Source organism: Pelodiscus sinensis, chromosome 3 (assembly GCF_049634645.1).
Source record: "Pelodiscus sinensis isolate JC-2024 chromosome 3, ASM4963464v1, whole genome shotgun sequence".
Classification (NCBI taxonomy): Eukaryota; Metazoa; Chordata; order Testudines; family Trionychidae; genus Pelodiscus; species Pelodiscus sinensis.
The window spans coordinates 5,230,959-5,247,989 of record NC_134713.1 but is presented as its reverse complement, the minus strand read 5'-3'; the positions used below and the strand labels follow the sequence as shown (position 1 = coordinate 5,247,989).

At 47.6% G+C, this 17,031-nt stretch overlaps 1 protein-coding gene across 5 annotated transcripts in view; it reads right to left on the bottom strand.

The window, feature by feature from the left end:
• FBXO16 (F-box protein 16) overlaps positions 1-17,031 on the bottom strand; it is a 52,937-nt gene that overhangs the window by 5,859 nt on the left and 30,047 nt on the right. For all 5 annotated transcript variants that reach the window (XM_075923279.1, XM_075923283.1, XM_075923278.1 and 2 more), the window contains 2 exons: positions 16,125-16,230; positions 2,915-3,140 (listed from right to left, as the gene is read on the bottom strand). In XM_075923279.1, coding sequence (XP_075779394.1) covers positions 2,915-3,140; positions 16,125-16,230 — 332 coding nt within the window. The remainder of the gene's footprint in view (positions 1-2,914; positions 3,141-16,124; positions 16,231-17,031) is intronic.

The following is a 17,031-nucleotide window of genomic DNA, read 5'->3' as shown; positions in this document are numbered from 1 at the left end:
CCACTGGTGTCCAGGGGAGCTCTGCCTGAGTACGTTCCAAGGAGCTGATACTGCCGGGTGCTGAGCGACTCCTGAAGGCGCTCACTGAAGACAGAGGTTTCTCTGCTCCTTCCAGCATGTCGCTGTGAGAGGACTGCCTGAACCAGCCCCTAGGCTGGCATGGCTTTTGATGATGTCGTTCGGCTCTTTTACCCATGGTTCTAAACCTCTCCCCAGCGCATTTCCTTCTCTAATCCCTTGAGGGGGCCCTTCCTCCAGCCCATAATTACCAATCCCCAGCCTCAGGCATCCGCCCAGGGCCTCATCCAGCGCACATAGGAAACAATAGGCTCTGCACCAGGCCCCTAGACACCGATGTAACACGGTGTTAAAACAGCTGTGTTCACACTGGAGCCATTCCCTGCCCTACACATGAACACCAGGGAGTTAAAGAGTCACATGCATGGCCGGATTAAGGGGGGGCTAGCCGGGCAGCTGCCCAGGGCACCAACCTATGGGGCGCACCTGATGGCAGCTGTAAGGTGTGCCACATGCCAGGGGGCAGGGCCGCGCATGTGCCATGCACCTGGGAGCGGAGCTGCACATGCATCATGCGCCTGCTGCCCGGGGCGCAGGAATGGCTCAAGCCGGCCCTGGTCACGTGAAGCTCTAGCCAGCACTGAGGCCATCTCTACACTACACACTTTTGCTGGCCTACCTACACTCACTAGGGCTGCATCTAGACTGGCATGATTTTCCGCAAATGCTTTTAACGGAAAAGGTTTTCCGTTAAAAGCATTTGCAGAAAACAGCGTCTAGATTGGCACCGGATGCTTTTGCGCAAAAGCACTTTTTGCAGAAAAGCGTCCATGCCAATCTAGACGCAGTTTTGCGCAAGAAAGCCCCGATCGCCATTTTCGCCATCAGGGCTTTTTTGCGCAAAACAGTTTTTACCTGTCTACACTAGCCCTCTTGTGCAAAAGCATTTGCGCAAGAGGGCTTTTTCCTGAGCGGGAGCATCATAGTATTTGCGCAAGAACACTGACAATCTTACATGAGATCGTCAGTGTTCTTGCGCAAATTCAAGCAGCCAGTGTGGACAGCTGGCAACCTTTTCTGCAAAAGCAGCTGCTTTTGTGGAAAAACTTGCCAGTCTAGACGCAGCCTAGTAGTGTGAAAAAACACCCCCGCCCCTGTGCTGGTAAAAGTCTCCATTTGCTGGTATAACCTATGTTGTTCTTGCAGGCGTTTTGACAACACCGGCAAAAGAACTCTGCATCTCCACAAGGAGCTGTGCTGGGCTAGCTCTATTGATACGGCTTTCCCATCAAAGCCTTTGTAGCGTAGACTAGCCCGGTGGTTTTCAAATCAGGGGTCATGACCCAGTACCAGGTTGCAGAATGTCAGGCACTAGGTCTTGTTGCTGCAGGGGGATCAGGTGACCAGTGGGAATGCTAAGGCAGCTCCCTGCCTGTCCTGGCATCGCAGACTGTGCTGCACCCCAGAAGCATCAGCAGCAGGCCTGTCTCCTAGGTGGGAGCGGGGGCCAGAAAAGCCCACAGGGCTCCACACACCGCCCCTGCCCTGAGCACTAGGTCTGCACTCCCATTGGCTGGGAAACTGCTGCTGGCTGCTTCTGGGGTTCAGCATGGTCTGTGGTGCCAGACAGGGCCGGATGGAGGCATGGGCGAGCCGGGCAGTTGCCCAGGGCGCCAACCTATGAGGGGCGCCTGATGGCAGCTGTAAGGGGAGCGCAGCGTCCCTTACAGCTGCCATCAGGAGCCGCGCGCCTGGCTCCCGCAGCACTGGCCAGCAGCGCCCTTCCCCTCACGGCTGCAGGGCCCTGCACGTGCGCCAGCAGCACTGGCCAGGCCGGGCTGGGCAGCACATGCACTGTGCGCCCTGGGGGCAGGCCCCAGATTGCGTGGCCGTGGCCGGCGCGCACATGCGTCGTGCTCCCTGGGGGGCAGGCCCGCACACTCTGGGGGGGCGGGCCTGCGCCCCACGGCCGGCCCGTGCATGTGCCCTGAGCCTGGGGTCAGCTCCGCGCTCCCAGGCCTAGGGCGCCAAAAGGGCTTGGGCTGGCCCTGGTGCCAGGAAGCTACCTTAGCACCCATGCTACACCGCTGAACTAGGGGTCACCAAATTAAATTGGTGGGTAACAGGTTTAGAATGAACAAAAGGAAGTTTTTCTTCACACAGTGCACAGTCAACCTGTGGAATTCCTTGCCAGAGGATGTCATGAAGACCAGGACTTTATCAGGGTTCAAAAAGAACTAGATAAATTCATGGAGGTTAGGTCCATCAATGGCTGTTAGCCAGGATGGGTAGGAATGGTGCCCCTAGCCTCTGTTTGTCAGAGACTGGAAATGGTTGACAGGAGAGGGATCACTCAATAATTACCTGTTTCTGTTCACTCCCTCTGGGGCATCTGGCACTGGTCACTCTCGGCAGACAGGATACTGGGCTAGACGGACCTTTGGACTGACCCAGTACGGCCGTTCTTATGTTCTTATGCTGACCGGGAGCGTTCAAGTTAAGCCCCTTCCGCCCCAGCCCTGACACCCCTCCCTGCAAAGCCAAAGTCCCCTTTTACAGCCCAAATGTCTCATCCTCAGCCCCAGCCCAAAGCCCACACTTCAGTCCGATTATGTTGGGTCATGGGCATCAACAATTTTCTTCAACTGGGTCAGGAGAAAAAAAAGTTTGCAAACCACTGGTCTAGCCCTCAGGTACTCTGAGGGCCATGAGAGACAGATGCTGTGTCTGAGTCCTTGTGTCACATTCTAGGGCTGGTAAATAACCGCCAGCTTGGTTCACTCCCTCTGAAATGACTGCAGCTTGCCAGCCTGGCAGGAGGAAACACTGACAGTGTCCCCCTCCCAACCACCAAGCTCTGTGGTAGGGAAGGAATGAGGTAGAACAGCTCACTCACATGGAGAACTTCTGCTCATCCTCGTAAAGGCCTTCTTCCCTCTCTCACTCAGCTTTGGTACAGGCGCTCGAACAGGCGCCGGTCGTATGCCAGCGTTCCACTGGGCACTTTGAGCTAGGATCTTCGCTGTGGCTTTGGTAACAGGGTACCCTGTTGATTGATGAGTAGCCCAACTAGGGCGAACAGCTCTTTTGGGGCCAGGGCCAAGGCCTGCAGATAGGGACATCTGGGAAGAGAAAAAAGGAAAGATCATGTTCTCCCAACAGTCCCAGAAGGAATACAAATGAGCCCTAAGAAAGCAATCTCGTGTCCTTTGTTTTCAAATGACATACAATTATAGCTTTGCTCTGCTGGAGTCACCTGTGCTCTGTTGTTATAATTCCACATATCTGTGTAGTAAACTATGTACATAAGAGCACATCATATATTTATGGGGATAGCTGTAGACTGGAAAAAAATTCTCGCCATTCATGAATGACAAAGGAAGCCAATGAGAAGTCGCTGCTAAAGAGGGCTTGCCCACATTCATTGAGTCTCCAAAATAGCTCACGTTTTAAGGGCTGAATTTTGCCTAGAGACACATGTGCATGGCTCCTAGGGTGTGTCTAAACTACATGGCTCCGTTGGCAGAGCCATGTAAAATAGTTTACTTGGCATAGTCAAAGAAGTGGGGTTTACTGGAGAGGTCGACAAAGGCTTCCCTTGTTGACCGCGCCGTGTCTAGACTGCCGCGCTGTGCTGGATCAGCTGATCGTCGGCACAGTGTGACGGCCATTTTTATTTTAATGAAGCGGGGATTATTTAAATCCCCACTTCATTGACTATGCTGAGTAAACTATTTTACATGGCTCTGTCAACGGAGCCATGTAGTCTAGATGCACCCCTACTGGTTGGACCTCCCTGGTTCGGCACCCTGAGCAATCCTGAAGGAGGGAGTTTGCCAGGCCAGGGCAGGTCAGGCCTCAGGGTCTTCTGGGGTCCCCTCCCAGCTGAGGGCCCAGCCAATGCCCTGTTCTGCTGGTAGGACTCCATTCCAGGCCGCAGTCCCACTCACTTCCTGGCCAACGGGACTCCCCACCCAGACCTGCTCTGGCTGCTGGCTTGCTGGCTGGGCTCCCTGTCCCTAGTCCCCTGGCCCTGCAGGGTGTCTACTGCCAGACCAGCTGAGCTCCCAGCCACTAGCAGTCTCTGTGGCTGGGGATCTCTGGTGCATCCACGTGATGTTGCTGGACCAGAGAGTCCCGGACCACAGAGGTTCAACCTGTACTGGATTGAAATCAGTGGGCAACCACCCAAGGGCAGAACTTGGGCTGTAGTGAAATAAACTGATTAATTCATGTATTTGTTTAAATGATGGAGGATCGCTACAGCAGGAAGTGAGCTGTTTATTGTTTAGTCTATGCAGTGAGCAGCAATTTTCATTAGCACTAATAATACTTTGCAGTTATTTACTCCTTACAAAATGAGGTTTAAGGGTTCTTTCGAAAGAAGGGTTTTTTTTCGAAATAACCCCGTCTAGACTGCATGGGTTTTTTTCAAAATAGGGTATTTCAAAAAAGCAAATGAAGAGTGGGAAATTCAAATCCGCATTTCATTTGCAATTTCGCTCGGCTGTATTTGCATTCCTCTCTCGAAAGAGGCATGCAGTGTAGACATACCCTAACAGACTACACCAACGCTGCACCACAGCTTCGGACGAGAAGTGAAGAGCACTGGGTAGAACTGAAACAGCCGGGTGGGAGTTAATATAAATACTCATAACCCCAGAATGCAATTAACCCTCTCTAGAATTTGGCAAGAATTCTGGGGCTACTGCTCCTAGTCTTATCAAAAAAGCCATTGGGAGATTTAATTACTACAAATGGCCAGGACTGCTGGCTTACATCTCACCCAGAAGTAGATGGAAGCATTGGCTCAGAACTGACCCACAGGAAGAATGCCACCTACTGAGTCCCCAGCACTTCCTGCAGTAGTCTCTGGCCGTCTCCCTTCTACAAACTGACCAAGCCCAACCCTGCTTGGTTTGTCAGGTCTGAGGCACCAAAGTGCAGAGGTAGAGCAGGCATAGATCAAATTTTATCTTTTCATTAACTAGGGAGTAGCTAGGACTAGAAGTAGGCAAATATACTCCTAACATTCTAGCGATTGTCTAGTGAGCCTTTTAAAGACATCCCCAAATGTTTCAAAAGCAGCTCGCGAGAAGCTGCATGCCTGTAATCTAGCCCTTGTTAAAACTGATCCAAATCATTTGCTTATCCCTTGTTTAGAGGACTGACAAACCATTAGTATAATAAAACTTTTGCTTAGGAATACGTTCTGGAGCAATGATGGCAGATAATGGTGTTATACACAGACTATTGTCAAGGATTAAACCGTTGTACAGAGAAGTGAACACAGTTTTGCATTTTCCCATGGTCACTGATAAGACTGTGGTGGATGTTGGCTAATGCTTAGTGTTTAATCCTCAAGGGAAAAATAATCAGTCCAATGATTGCCAAAGATCAACCCAAAGAGAAGCCAGAAAGTATGCAACAGCTTAAGATGTCCTTGTGAGTGACTGCACATGATAATGTAAACAAAGACATGGCATGATGTGGCAGGTACAGTAGGTTTTTCTTCCAACAGAGACGCAAAAACACAAAGGTGGGTAAGCAATGGCTGTTGCAATGAGCTGACGGTACCTTGTTTTTGCACTCCTGTGTTCTTGGTGACTCCACCGCAGAGTGCTTGAGGACAGGAAGGCAAAGCATGTTAAACCACAAAGCCAGGCTGTGCTTTTTCATGAAGAGTGAAATGCACAAAGGAATTTGATTCTGCAAGCATTACACAGAGTAATTTTTGCTCCCAGGACTAGTCTCAGAAGTTCAATGATACTATTTGTGTGAATACGTCATACTCAGAACATGGGTTGCAGAATTGAGGCTTTAGAAATTAGTTGGCTAGAACTGAAATTTGCCACTGTCTGAGGTCTCTGCAGTGACAGAAAGCTGGACATGCGAGATATGCACACTTGACCGTAAAAGATGTTCCTTCCTCAAGACACCAGGTCTCTGTCCCTATGTGTGTGGGGGAAATTCATTCCTGACCCGAAATACTGACCCCACCTTAGAATACAGGCAACAACACAGCTGGGATAGTCTCTCCAAAAGTGATATTCGGTAAGGCCAGAAATACGTTAATAACATTTGTGCGAATGGAGCAGCCTCTCACACAGAACAGACTCTAAAGCATGAAAGGTTCAAAAAAAAAAACACCCCGCCATGATCACTGAAGCTGTAATATTTTGCATAACTGTCAGGCATGCCAGACCGCATGATTTTCATGTTGCTAATCAAATGTCCATGATTTTTGACAGTTGGGCATTTTCGCAAGAAGCTGATTATTCTGCTGAACAACTACAAAAACCTCCTGTGGAGTCTCAGGAGAGGAGCACAGAGGTCTGGAAAGGAGGCTGTCATTTGGGAGCAGGACAACACTGCAGGGACCAAAAGGGTGTGGCTCTGTATAAAAAAGGACAGGAAGGAGGACTAAGTGGCTAAAGCACTAGACTGAAGCTCAGGAGACCTGCTTTCATTATGTGAGCTTGGAAAAGTCACTCCATCTACTCTGTGCCTCAGTTCCACATCTGTAAAATGGGGACAATACTTCTCAAGGTGATACGGTCCAGATCGTATGAGGCAAGCTATTGGGTCTAATAAAGCATGTAAGCAGGTGCTTAATTGTAATCATGTGAGTTAGTCCCATTAATTTCAGCAAGACTATTCACATACTTAAAGTTAAGCACATTTTTAAGCACTTTACTGAATTAGGGTCTATAAGGAGAGAGCTGATGGCAAAGCACTCCGAAAACATAGAGGGCTTGATTCAACACTGAGTCACTCCTGTTTTACACTGGTATTACTTCATTGACTTCAGCAGAGTTACATGGGCATAAAATAGAAGTAAAATGTATGAATCAGGCCCAAAGACTTTGGACCAAAAATTAAAATGTACAAGAGTCTTAGGCCTTGTCTATACTTACCTGTAAGGTCAAATTAAGATATGCAACTCCAGCTATGTTAATTGTGTAGCTGGAGTTAATGTACCTCAATTGAACGTTTGGCTCTGCCTCCATAGAGGGAGATCAATGGGAGCAAATGGTTCCTTCAACTTCCTTTTCTTCTCATGAATCAAGGAGTACAGTACTGGCATCAAGGGGGCGCTCTCAGCATTTGATATATCAGGTCTTTACTAGACCTGCTAAATCAAACTCCAGAAGATTGACCACCGCAGCATCAATCTTCCCAATAGTGGAGACGTGGCCTCTGACTACAAAAAGGATTCAGGGTGGGGGACAGTCACTAGCTAAGCATATAAGTGGTGATGATGCTCCCAACAGAAACTATGGGCCCAATTCTAAATATTCTCACATCTCCCACTGGAGACAATGGATGTTGTATGCACACATATGAGGGAAGAGTTCAGCCCTATAGTCAAAAGCCTGGGGCTTCAAAACTAATTTTACTTGTTAGCAAACAAATCTTGAGCTTTTCTTATTTGTTGCCATTGTTTCTGGGACTTATGGCACTAACACTATGACACTACAGTCTTCCCCAATATTTACTCCAGCAAACGCTACCACTCTCCTGAAAGGAAACCAAGGGATCAAACTCACACCGGGATCGCTGGATGCTCTTCTAGTGATTTTACTCGAGTCTTTGCGTGGCCTTAAATTCTTTCTTTCTTTTTGTATTCAACTCCCATTTCTTACTCTAGTGACCCCAGAATACCAGCTCCTTTTCTCTTAGGGTATGTCTACACTTGCACCCTAGTTCGAACTAGGGATGCAAAGTGTAGGCATTCGAAATAGTCAATGAAGCGGGGATTTAAATATCCCGTGCTTCATTAGCATGATCTCGCAGATGCGTTACTCCGATCAACAGCTGTTCCGAAAAGTGAAAGTGCGTGCCGGGACGTGTTAGTTCGAACTAAACTCCTTGGTTCGAACTAATGTGACTCCTCATTTTTAATCCATTTTTTGTGGAGTCACATTAGTTCAAACCAAGGGGTTTGGTTCGAACTAACGCGTCCCAGTGTGCACTTTCACTTTAGAAACAGTTGTTAATTGCTGGTGAGATCATGCTAATGAAGCGCGGGATATTTAAAACCCCACTTCATTGACTATTAAGAATGCCTAAATTTGCATCCCTAGTTTGAACTAGGGTGCAACTATAGACATACCCTTACATAATAACTCCAGGAGCTTCAGGGGGTAGCCGAGTTAGTCTGTTACAGAAAAAACAACAAATGGCCTGGTAGCGCTTTATAGACTAATGAAATGTATAGATGGTATCATGAGCTTTCGTGGGCACGGCCCACTTCTTCAGATGACCGAAGTGGGCTATGCCCACAAAAGCTCATGATACCATAATAACTCTAGACTCTCATTGTTCAGTTCAATATACTCTGGTTTCATCCATTTTCAGTGCATTCATCTGATGCATCTTCATTATAATTTTATCTTTTGGTGCCTGGGGCATTTATTCTTTCAACATGCTTCCTTCTTTTCCAAAAGATTCATTTAAAAGGTCTGAATTATAAGCTTCTCTCAGTGGGCTTGGCTGACATGAGAATCATTTAATCAAGATTTCCCAACTTTATCTTTACAATAAACAGAGATTATTTTCCAATTAGTTATATCAATAATTCCGTCTCTTTCATCAGCCTAAGGAAAATACATTGTTAACATCAGAGTCAGTAGTGGCTAGCAGTATTATGGACTGGGACAATGTGAAAGAGGAAGAGTAACTTGGTTACTGCAACTGGGAAAAGTCCAAGACTCAAGAGTAGCAAAAGTTCCCATCTGGGAGAATTCTATGCTGCTGAGCAAGCGCACAATTAATGCCCCCCACGCAGATTTTTCTTCCCACAGAATAATTGATTCTGAGAGGGAGGCAAAGGGAAGCCATGAGAGGGGTCATACGGCATCTACATCTTTTGCCCAGCGGGGGATCATTTGGCTTCAGAAGAGCTGTTTTCTGGGCTGAAGTAGTGAGCTGCAGAAAGGAGGGCATAGAAGCTGCCATCCTCACAGCATCCTGCCCACAGGGCCAGGTGAGGAGGCAGGGGATATGGGAGGGCAGACAGGTGAGGAGGCAGGGGATATGGGAGGGCAGACAGAGTGGGGCACACGTCGCTACATGGGGTACATAGACTGAGGTTTAGAAGGGTCAATGAGAGGAATGGACTAGGATAGGGGCACAAGAACTAGAGGGGTGTCAACAATGAGCCAGGGACTGAATGGGAGTAGGGGTTCTGGGCCACGGGAGAAGCAGGGATGCAGGGTGATATGGCAATGGAGTGGATGGGGGTTCAGGGACACATGGGGATAGAGGGAGCAATGCCTGGCTGAATGAGCATGCAGAGCCACGTGCGGAAAGGGGAAACTGGAGGTGCAGGACCACATGGGGACATGTGCAGGTATTCCTGGCTGAATGGGAAATGGGGGTGCAAGGATACACAGGGATGGGGCATTTGTGCCTGACTAAACAGAGAGCCTAGGGGTCAGTCAGGATCTCCATGGGGGAGGCTTCCTAACTCCCTGACAATCCCCCGTCCCAAAACCATTCCATACATTTCCCACCTACAACCAACAATTCTCCAAGGTTCACTTCCAGGCTCCTTCCCAGCTAGTAAGTCCCTCTACGCTCGGCTACTCCATTATCCTGACTCCCCAAAGCCTTTGCACTGCGTCTGAAGGGCGTGGGAAATACATTTCTGTATTGTAGTTTAAATGAATTATTACTCAAAGGTCAGTATTTATATGCCTACAAGGAATCTATTAGCCCCAAAACTTTTCCTGAATCTTTTTTGTTTTCTGTATTGTTACAAACATACCTGCTAACAGATATTTTGAAATAAATTACTAACAATTGAAACCTAGCAAGATTATACTTACAAAATAATGCAGAATTTTAATAGATTGTATGCAGAATTTTTAATTTTTGGCACAAAATTCCCCAAGTAGCAAAAGGTACATTTTTTATCTAAAAAACCCTGAATGTCAGGGCTACCCTGAGATATTAATATGGAAAATAAGCCAGTGCCCTTCAGAGAATCAGAACAAAAGGGTACAGAGCCTTATTCTGGTATCACTTTACACTGATGAAACACCGTTGATTTCCCTAGAGTTATTTGTGATTTAGGCTGGTATAAATCCCCATCTGCCCCTTGATTTCTGTAATGTATTTGCATATTAATAATGCTGGCAAGGCCCAATTTGCGACTGGCAGACTTCTTTTATTTCAGCAGAGTTGCTATACGCTGATGCTGTGCTGAACAGGTCCCTCTGTCTAGATGGTGCTTTGCGTCTTCAAAGAGTTTTTACAGTCAATAACTAGCCTATTTAATAGCAAGAGCTGGCATTTTAATTGCATCTCCAGAAGCTGCTTTACAAATGCTAAGGGCATGTCTAGACTACATCCCTCTTTCGAAAGAGGAATGTAAATTAGACAGATCAAAATTGCAAATGAAGCCGGGATTTAAATTTCCCGTGCTTCATTTGCATAATGGTGGCCGCGCGTTCTTTCAAAAAAGGGCTTTTTGAAAGTAAAGCCTCCGTCTAGATGGGGTTCTTTCAGGAAAAAAAAACTTTTTTGAAAGATCTTTTACTCCTCCCAGTGGGGACTCTTATACATTTCAAAGTTGGCTGCTGCTGCTGCGCCCTGTCCCCTCCCACAGAGCTGGAGCTAAGGGGAACTGCTTTTAAGCCAGCTCCCTCCAGCACCCCATCTTCTCCTCCCCCTCCTCCTTGTCGCCTCTTTGTGATAGAGGCAGCAAGGGGTATGGAAGCGACTAGTCGATTTGTCACTGACATCCCTAATTGGAACACAGGATACTGGACATGATGGCCCTTTGGTCTGACTCAGTGTGGCCATTGTTATGTTATGTTCAATCCAGAGACTGGTAAAACACGTGGCTGTAGGGTGGATTCAGTCCTCCAGGGTTTCTGTTTGCTCAAGATGTCTTATGAACATTTTGTTTGACTGAAAAGAAGAGCTCTGGTAGCTGCTAGCTTAGTATTACAGACGTGAACACCTTAAACTGCATTGAGTCTCAGGCAGGTGATGAGTGTGCACTTTCTCCATCCCTTAATCTGCTGCTTCGGCAGCAAAGGTCCCATTGACCTCCCATTTAATCCCTGCACTGGTGGATATACTTGGGGGCTGTGCCTCCCAGACTCAGGGGTGCAGATTAGGGCAGCTCTGAGGAAAGGAGAACATCCCATGAGGACTATGTCATGACAGGAGCCCAAAGCCTTCCCCCCATCCCCGTCAGGTAGGATCACATATTAGCCCACCACATCATTGATATGGTAATGGCTCTACAATAAAAGAAAAGGAAAATCATGGCCATGCTGAAATGAAACTCTTGCAGCTGTTTTATAAAGCTCTGAAAAGTGGCATTTGTAAGACAAAAGCAACAAACCTTAACGATAACAACTGTACAGGGGCACCGAAACAATAAAGAACACATTTGGGCTAGGAAAATAACCTGCACAAGAATAATAAATGCCTGTCAGCCTCAGCTGCCTTCCTGTAAATCTCCTTTGTTGATTGGCGCACATGGGGGTCTCTGGTTCTCATTACTTGGGAAACATTCTTCCAAGTGCAAAAAAAAAAAATGCTCACAAGAGTCTGCTTATTCTGGCAGCTATTTGTTTCCCATATCTACACAAGCTTATCTCTAGGGTGCTCTTTGGAAGCCCGACTTCCTGATACTGTTTCCTGTCTTATCAACTGTGAGCACAATGAATCCCCAGTATTAACAGCTAGCGGTGCTAGAGGCTGCTCACTCTGACCTAACACAGTAGCTCAATGTATACACTGACATCAGGCAGGGATGGTGGAAAGTGACAAGTCCAAGAGAATGCTTTGGGAAAAGAGACCAGAATCTTGAGGGAACTGATCCAGAAACCAAGCATGGTTTGTCTGCACTAGCTCTTTTGTTGTCCAAACTTTTGTCAGTCATGGGGATGAAAAAACCACCACGCCTGCCTGACATAAGTTTCACTGATAAAAAGGCTGGTGTGGACAGTGCTGCTCATTGGGGTTGATGTAATTATATTGGCGAGAGAGCTCTCTCTGCCAGCAGAGAGCGGCTACACAGGAGACCTCATAGCAGTGCAGCTGCAGTGGTACCGCTGTGAAGTCCACAGTATAGACAAAGCCTAAATGTCTGCATACCGGGTAATAAGGGAAGTGACGAAAGAGCAGATAAACAGATCAATGTCTACACATAGTGAATTACTTCCCATTCCTACTGAAGCAAGTCAGGCCCATACAAAGGTCGGTAGGTACAGGTTGGACCTGACTGGTAGCGAACCAGAGAATCTTCCAGACCCAGGGAGGTCAATATTGTCTAGCAGCATTACCAACACTTCCACTGCTGACTGGGCTCTTAGAAGACAATGAGGGGTAAATTCGAGCTAAGGAACAGCACAGAACGCTGACAGCCAGGGCTAGGGGTTGTAAACAAACTTTATGGGACTGAGGGAGACTTGGACACACCCATGAAAAGTGGACACCTAGCTAACTCAAATCACGCCGGACCACAGATGTTTCCGGATCAGAGTGTTCTGAACTGGAGAGGATCAACCTGTATTTAACTTTCACTGATTTCAGAGGGTATGTCTCCACTACAAAGTTAATTCGAACTAACAGCCGTTAGTTCGAATTAACTTTGATAGGCGCTACACATACAAACCACTAGTTCGAACTTAATTCAAACTAGCGGAGCGCTTAATTCGAACTAGGTAAACCTCATTGTACGAGGACTAACGCCTAGTTCGAATTAAGTAGTTCGAATTAAGGGCTGTGTAACCACTTAATTCGAACTAGTGGGAGGCTAGCCCTCCCCAGCTTGCCCTGGTGGCCACTCTGGGCACCACCAGGGAAACTCGTCTGCCCCCCTCCCGGCCCCGGAGCCCTTAAAGGGGCACGGTCTGGCTACGGTGCCTGTGCCAGGTGCAAGCCTGCCAGCACCCAGCCAGCAGACCCTGCACCTGGCACGGCACGAGCCAGCCACCCGCTGCCACCCAGCCCTCCGCCTCTTCCCGGGACCAGGCTGGCGGCTCCCGGGAGCCTGCCCGGGACCGCAAGAGGAGGGCACCCGCCTGGTCTACTGCAGACATCGTGGACCTCATCCAGGTTTGGGGGAAAGCCTCCAATGTCCACGACCTCCGCACTAGGCCCAGGAAAGTGGCCGTCTAGGGCAGGATAGCTGCCAGCCTGGCCACCCAGGAGCAGGTTTGCATGAAAATCAAGATGGTCCAGTGAGACCCCCGAACCTGAGCCCTGAGCTTAGAACATAAGAACATAAGAACGGCCGTATTGGGTCAGACCAAAGGTCCATCTAGCCCAGTAGCCTGTCTGCCAACAGTGGCCAACACTAGGTACCCTGGAGGGGATGGACCGAAGACAATGACCAAGCCATTTGTCTCGTGCCATCCATCTCCAGCCTTCCACAAACAGAGGCCAGGGACACCATTCCTACCCCCTTGCTAATAGCACTCCATGGACCCAACCTCCATGACTTTATCTAACTTCTCTTTAAACTCTGTTCTAGTTCTAGCCTTCACAGCCTCCTGCAGCAAGGAGTTCCACAGGTTGACTCTTTGCTTTGTGAAGAACAACTTTCTCTTACTAGTTTGAAGCCTGCTACCCATTCATTTCATTTAGTGTCCTCTAGTCCTTCTATTCTGGGAACTAATGAAGAACTTTTCTTTATGCACCCTCTCCACACCATTCATGCTTTTATAGACCTCTGCCATATCCCCCCTCAGTCTCCTCTTTTCTAAGCTGAAAAGTCCCAGTCTCTTTAGCCTCTCTTCATATGGGACCTGTTCCAAACCCCTCATCATTTTAGTTGCCCTCCCCTCTCCCACCCTCTCTCTTCCCCTCTCCCACCTCCTTTTCCCAGGCTCCCTCAGTTTTGTTCAATAAAGAGAGTTTCTATTTTTGAACACACGTGTCCTTTATTTTGTACATCAGGAAGGGGGGCAAGGGATGGGTAAGTGGAAGGATGTGAGGGAGGAATGGGGTATGAGCCCCCGATGAGGAGGACTGGGGTGGCTCTGCGGGCTCCTCGGGGTGGAAACTCTCCTGCAGCCCCCTGATTCACCCGCCCGGATGGCAGCCTGCGGCAAGTGCAGCCGGTCTGATGGCCGAGTGCTGTGATGTGCCGAGTGTGGGCACTCAGGGCACTTCAAGCCAGGACTGCTTTGCAAGCGGGGAACCCCTGAGAACTGTCTGTCTGGGATGGGGGTCGGGTCCCTTTAAGCACAGCCCTCGGCTAGCCTGAGACAGCAGCTCCACGCTCTAAGTCCTAATCTGATGCCCTGCCGGCACTGCTTCCGGCCAGCCTTAACTCTGGTTCAGGGACCACTCTGTGTGGACATGCTAGTTCAAATTAGCAAAATGCTAATTCGAACTAGTATTTAGGTCTAGATGCACTAGTTCGAATTAGCTTAGTTTAAATTAACTAATTCGAATTAAATTAGTTCGAATTAGTGCTGTAGTGTAGACATACCCAGAGAGAGTTAGGTGCCTGAATATCTTTGAAGATTTGGGACCCAGAGTTTTGCCATTGCTGTATGATTGACTCTAGGTAGGCTCTTCTGAGATCCGGACTGGATCCAAGGAGATGAGCCTGACATCTGAGGGAACAGAAGCTGATTCGATACTGAAGGACTCTATTTTGAATTGTTTTCATTCAAATATGCCCCATGTAGTATGTTTGAGAATAAGGCTTTATACTTCCCTAGCACTTTCCTCCCAAGGCCCCAGCGTACTTCACAGACATTGGTAGTTATAATCTGCTCAGTGCTATGGAGGGATTACGCTTCCCAGCGTCAATGTGAGATAGCTACGTTCATCCCCATTTTACACCTGGACAAGCTGGCTGCCCCCTTTTGTGCTCAGGGAGCCCAGATTGTCTTCTCACACCAGTGTGATTTCTCTGACCTCTGGCTTATGAGGGTGTGTGACTGGAGTGACAGGTGAATCAGGCCCAGCAATATAACTCCCTGCACAGAAGAGTTAAGGGAAGAAAGATGTTCCATGCACTTCCTCCTTCCCTCGGCCAATGCAGGGACTGTCAGTGTTGATACAGTGCCTGGCATAAGGTCTATAGGCTCTGCTGCAACACAAATCATAATTAATACTCATAAATCTGGCTCCACATCAGCATGTTTCTCCCTAATGTGATTCTGCTTTATATCTAATTACAATGTTTTCATGAAAGAAACCATTCCTATTACAGGTTGGACCTCTCTAGTCCAGCACTCTCTGGTCTGGCAACATCCCTGGTCCAGCATGATTTGAGTTAGCTGGAATCCACTTATCATGGGTTGGCCAAGTTTCTTGCAGTCCCATAAAATTTGTTTACAGCCACCAGTCCTGGCTCTCAGGGTATGTCTACGCTACATGGCTCCGTTGACGGAGCCATGTAGATGAGGTTTCTAGACATAGGGAAATGAAGTGGCGATTTAAATAATTGCCGCTTCATTTACATCAAAATGGCTGCTGCGCTGTGCTGATCAGCTGTTTGTCGGCTCAGTGTGGTAGTCTGGACGCTCGGCAGTCGACATCAAAAGCCTTTGTCAACCGCCCTGGTAAACCTCATCCCACGAGACAAACAGCTGATTGGCACAGCATGGCAGCCATATTGATGTAAATGAAGCGGTGATTATTTAAATTGACGCTTCATTTTGCTATGTCTACAAAGCTCATCTACATGGCTCCGTCAACGGAGCCATGTAGTGTGGACATACCCTGAGTGTTCTGTGCTGTTATTTAGCTCTAATGTACCCCTCAATGTGGTTTAAGAGCCCAGTCCACAGTGGAAGTGTTGGTAATGCTGCTAGACAATACTGACCTCCCGTGGTCCAGCAAATTCTCTGGTTCAGCACTGGTCAGGACTAGAAAAGTTCAACCTGTAGCAGAATGCCACCTCCTAGATAGCATTGGAACTCGGATTTAAAATGTAAGTTACAAGAAAGGAAGAGAATCGCAGCTTGAACAGTTGACAGTTAACAAAATCTGATCAGATCTATTTGTGGACCAAGGTACCAGCGATATTTAGAGTTATATAAATGGTTTGAGCCAAGCAGATCCCCGGTGAAATATACTTAGATCCTGTGTTGATAATGTCAGGTCTTAGAGATACTTACCAGAGACTTTGCTTTCCGGAGTTTATAAGACGCACTGCTCGCTTTCCCTTTTTTCTCAAATGCTTGCCGGCTGAGGTCTGGGGTTAGTCCTCCTCCTTTCTTTCTCCTGAAAGTGGGAAGGAATAGCGTTAGCTGAGACAAGGGGACATCCAGATGGAAATACAAAAACTTGAGAGATAACCCATACCTAGGTCAGATTTCCTTTGCTAGCAATATCATCTGTCTTTCCAGCCCCTCCTCATGCAATGTAGCATTGAGAACTTCTTTCTCTGCAACTCTTGCCAACTATAATAGTCTTCCTGTATCTCTGTGGCTGATACACTTTCCTGTTTTCCCCCTGGCCCTAGTTAACCTTGTAAGCTGCTTTCTTCCATTACTATAATGTAACTCTTTAAAGCATTTTAGGAAACCATTTGTATTAAAGGTTCAAAATAAAATAAAGTTTTATTGTCCTGTAATGTACAGATTCCCCCTCTCTGTGTGAAATGAAGCATCAGTCACTTATCAAACGGCAAAAGCAAAGACGCTTTTGAAATGTGGGCTGTAATACTTCACACATTTAATGTGCAAGCCATCGTAATTACACAAGTCTGACTCTCCACCCCCTGGCACCTCGTGCGGTGACATACACCTGTGCAAAGTGGGTGCCAAATGCACTGGCAAGGCAGTGGAGAATCAGCTCCATAAAACTAAAGCTGCCTTCTAGCCCTTGTCTGCATTCCAAGCTGTGTTGAACTAAAAGGTGTGTTTTTACACCGCTTTAGTTAAACTGATGCAAACCCCTGTGTGAACACCCTTATGTTAGTTTAAACCTGGCTTGTATCAAGTTACCATGAATTGACTCCTTACTGACCTCAGCTAAGTTTTTACAAATAAATGTTTATCTGCAGGGCCATCCTTAGGATTT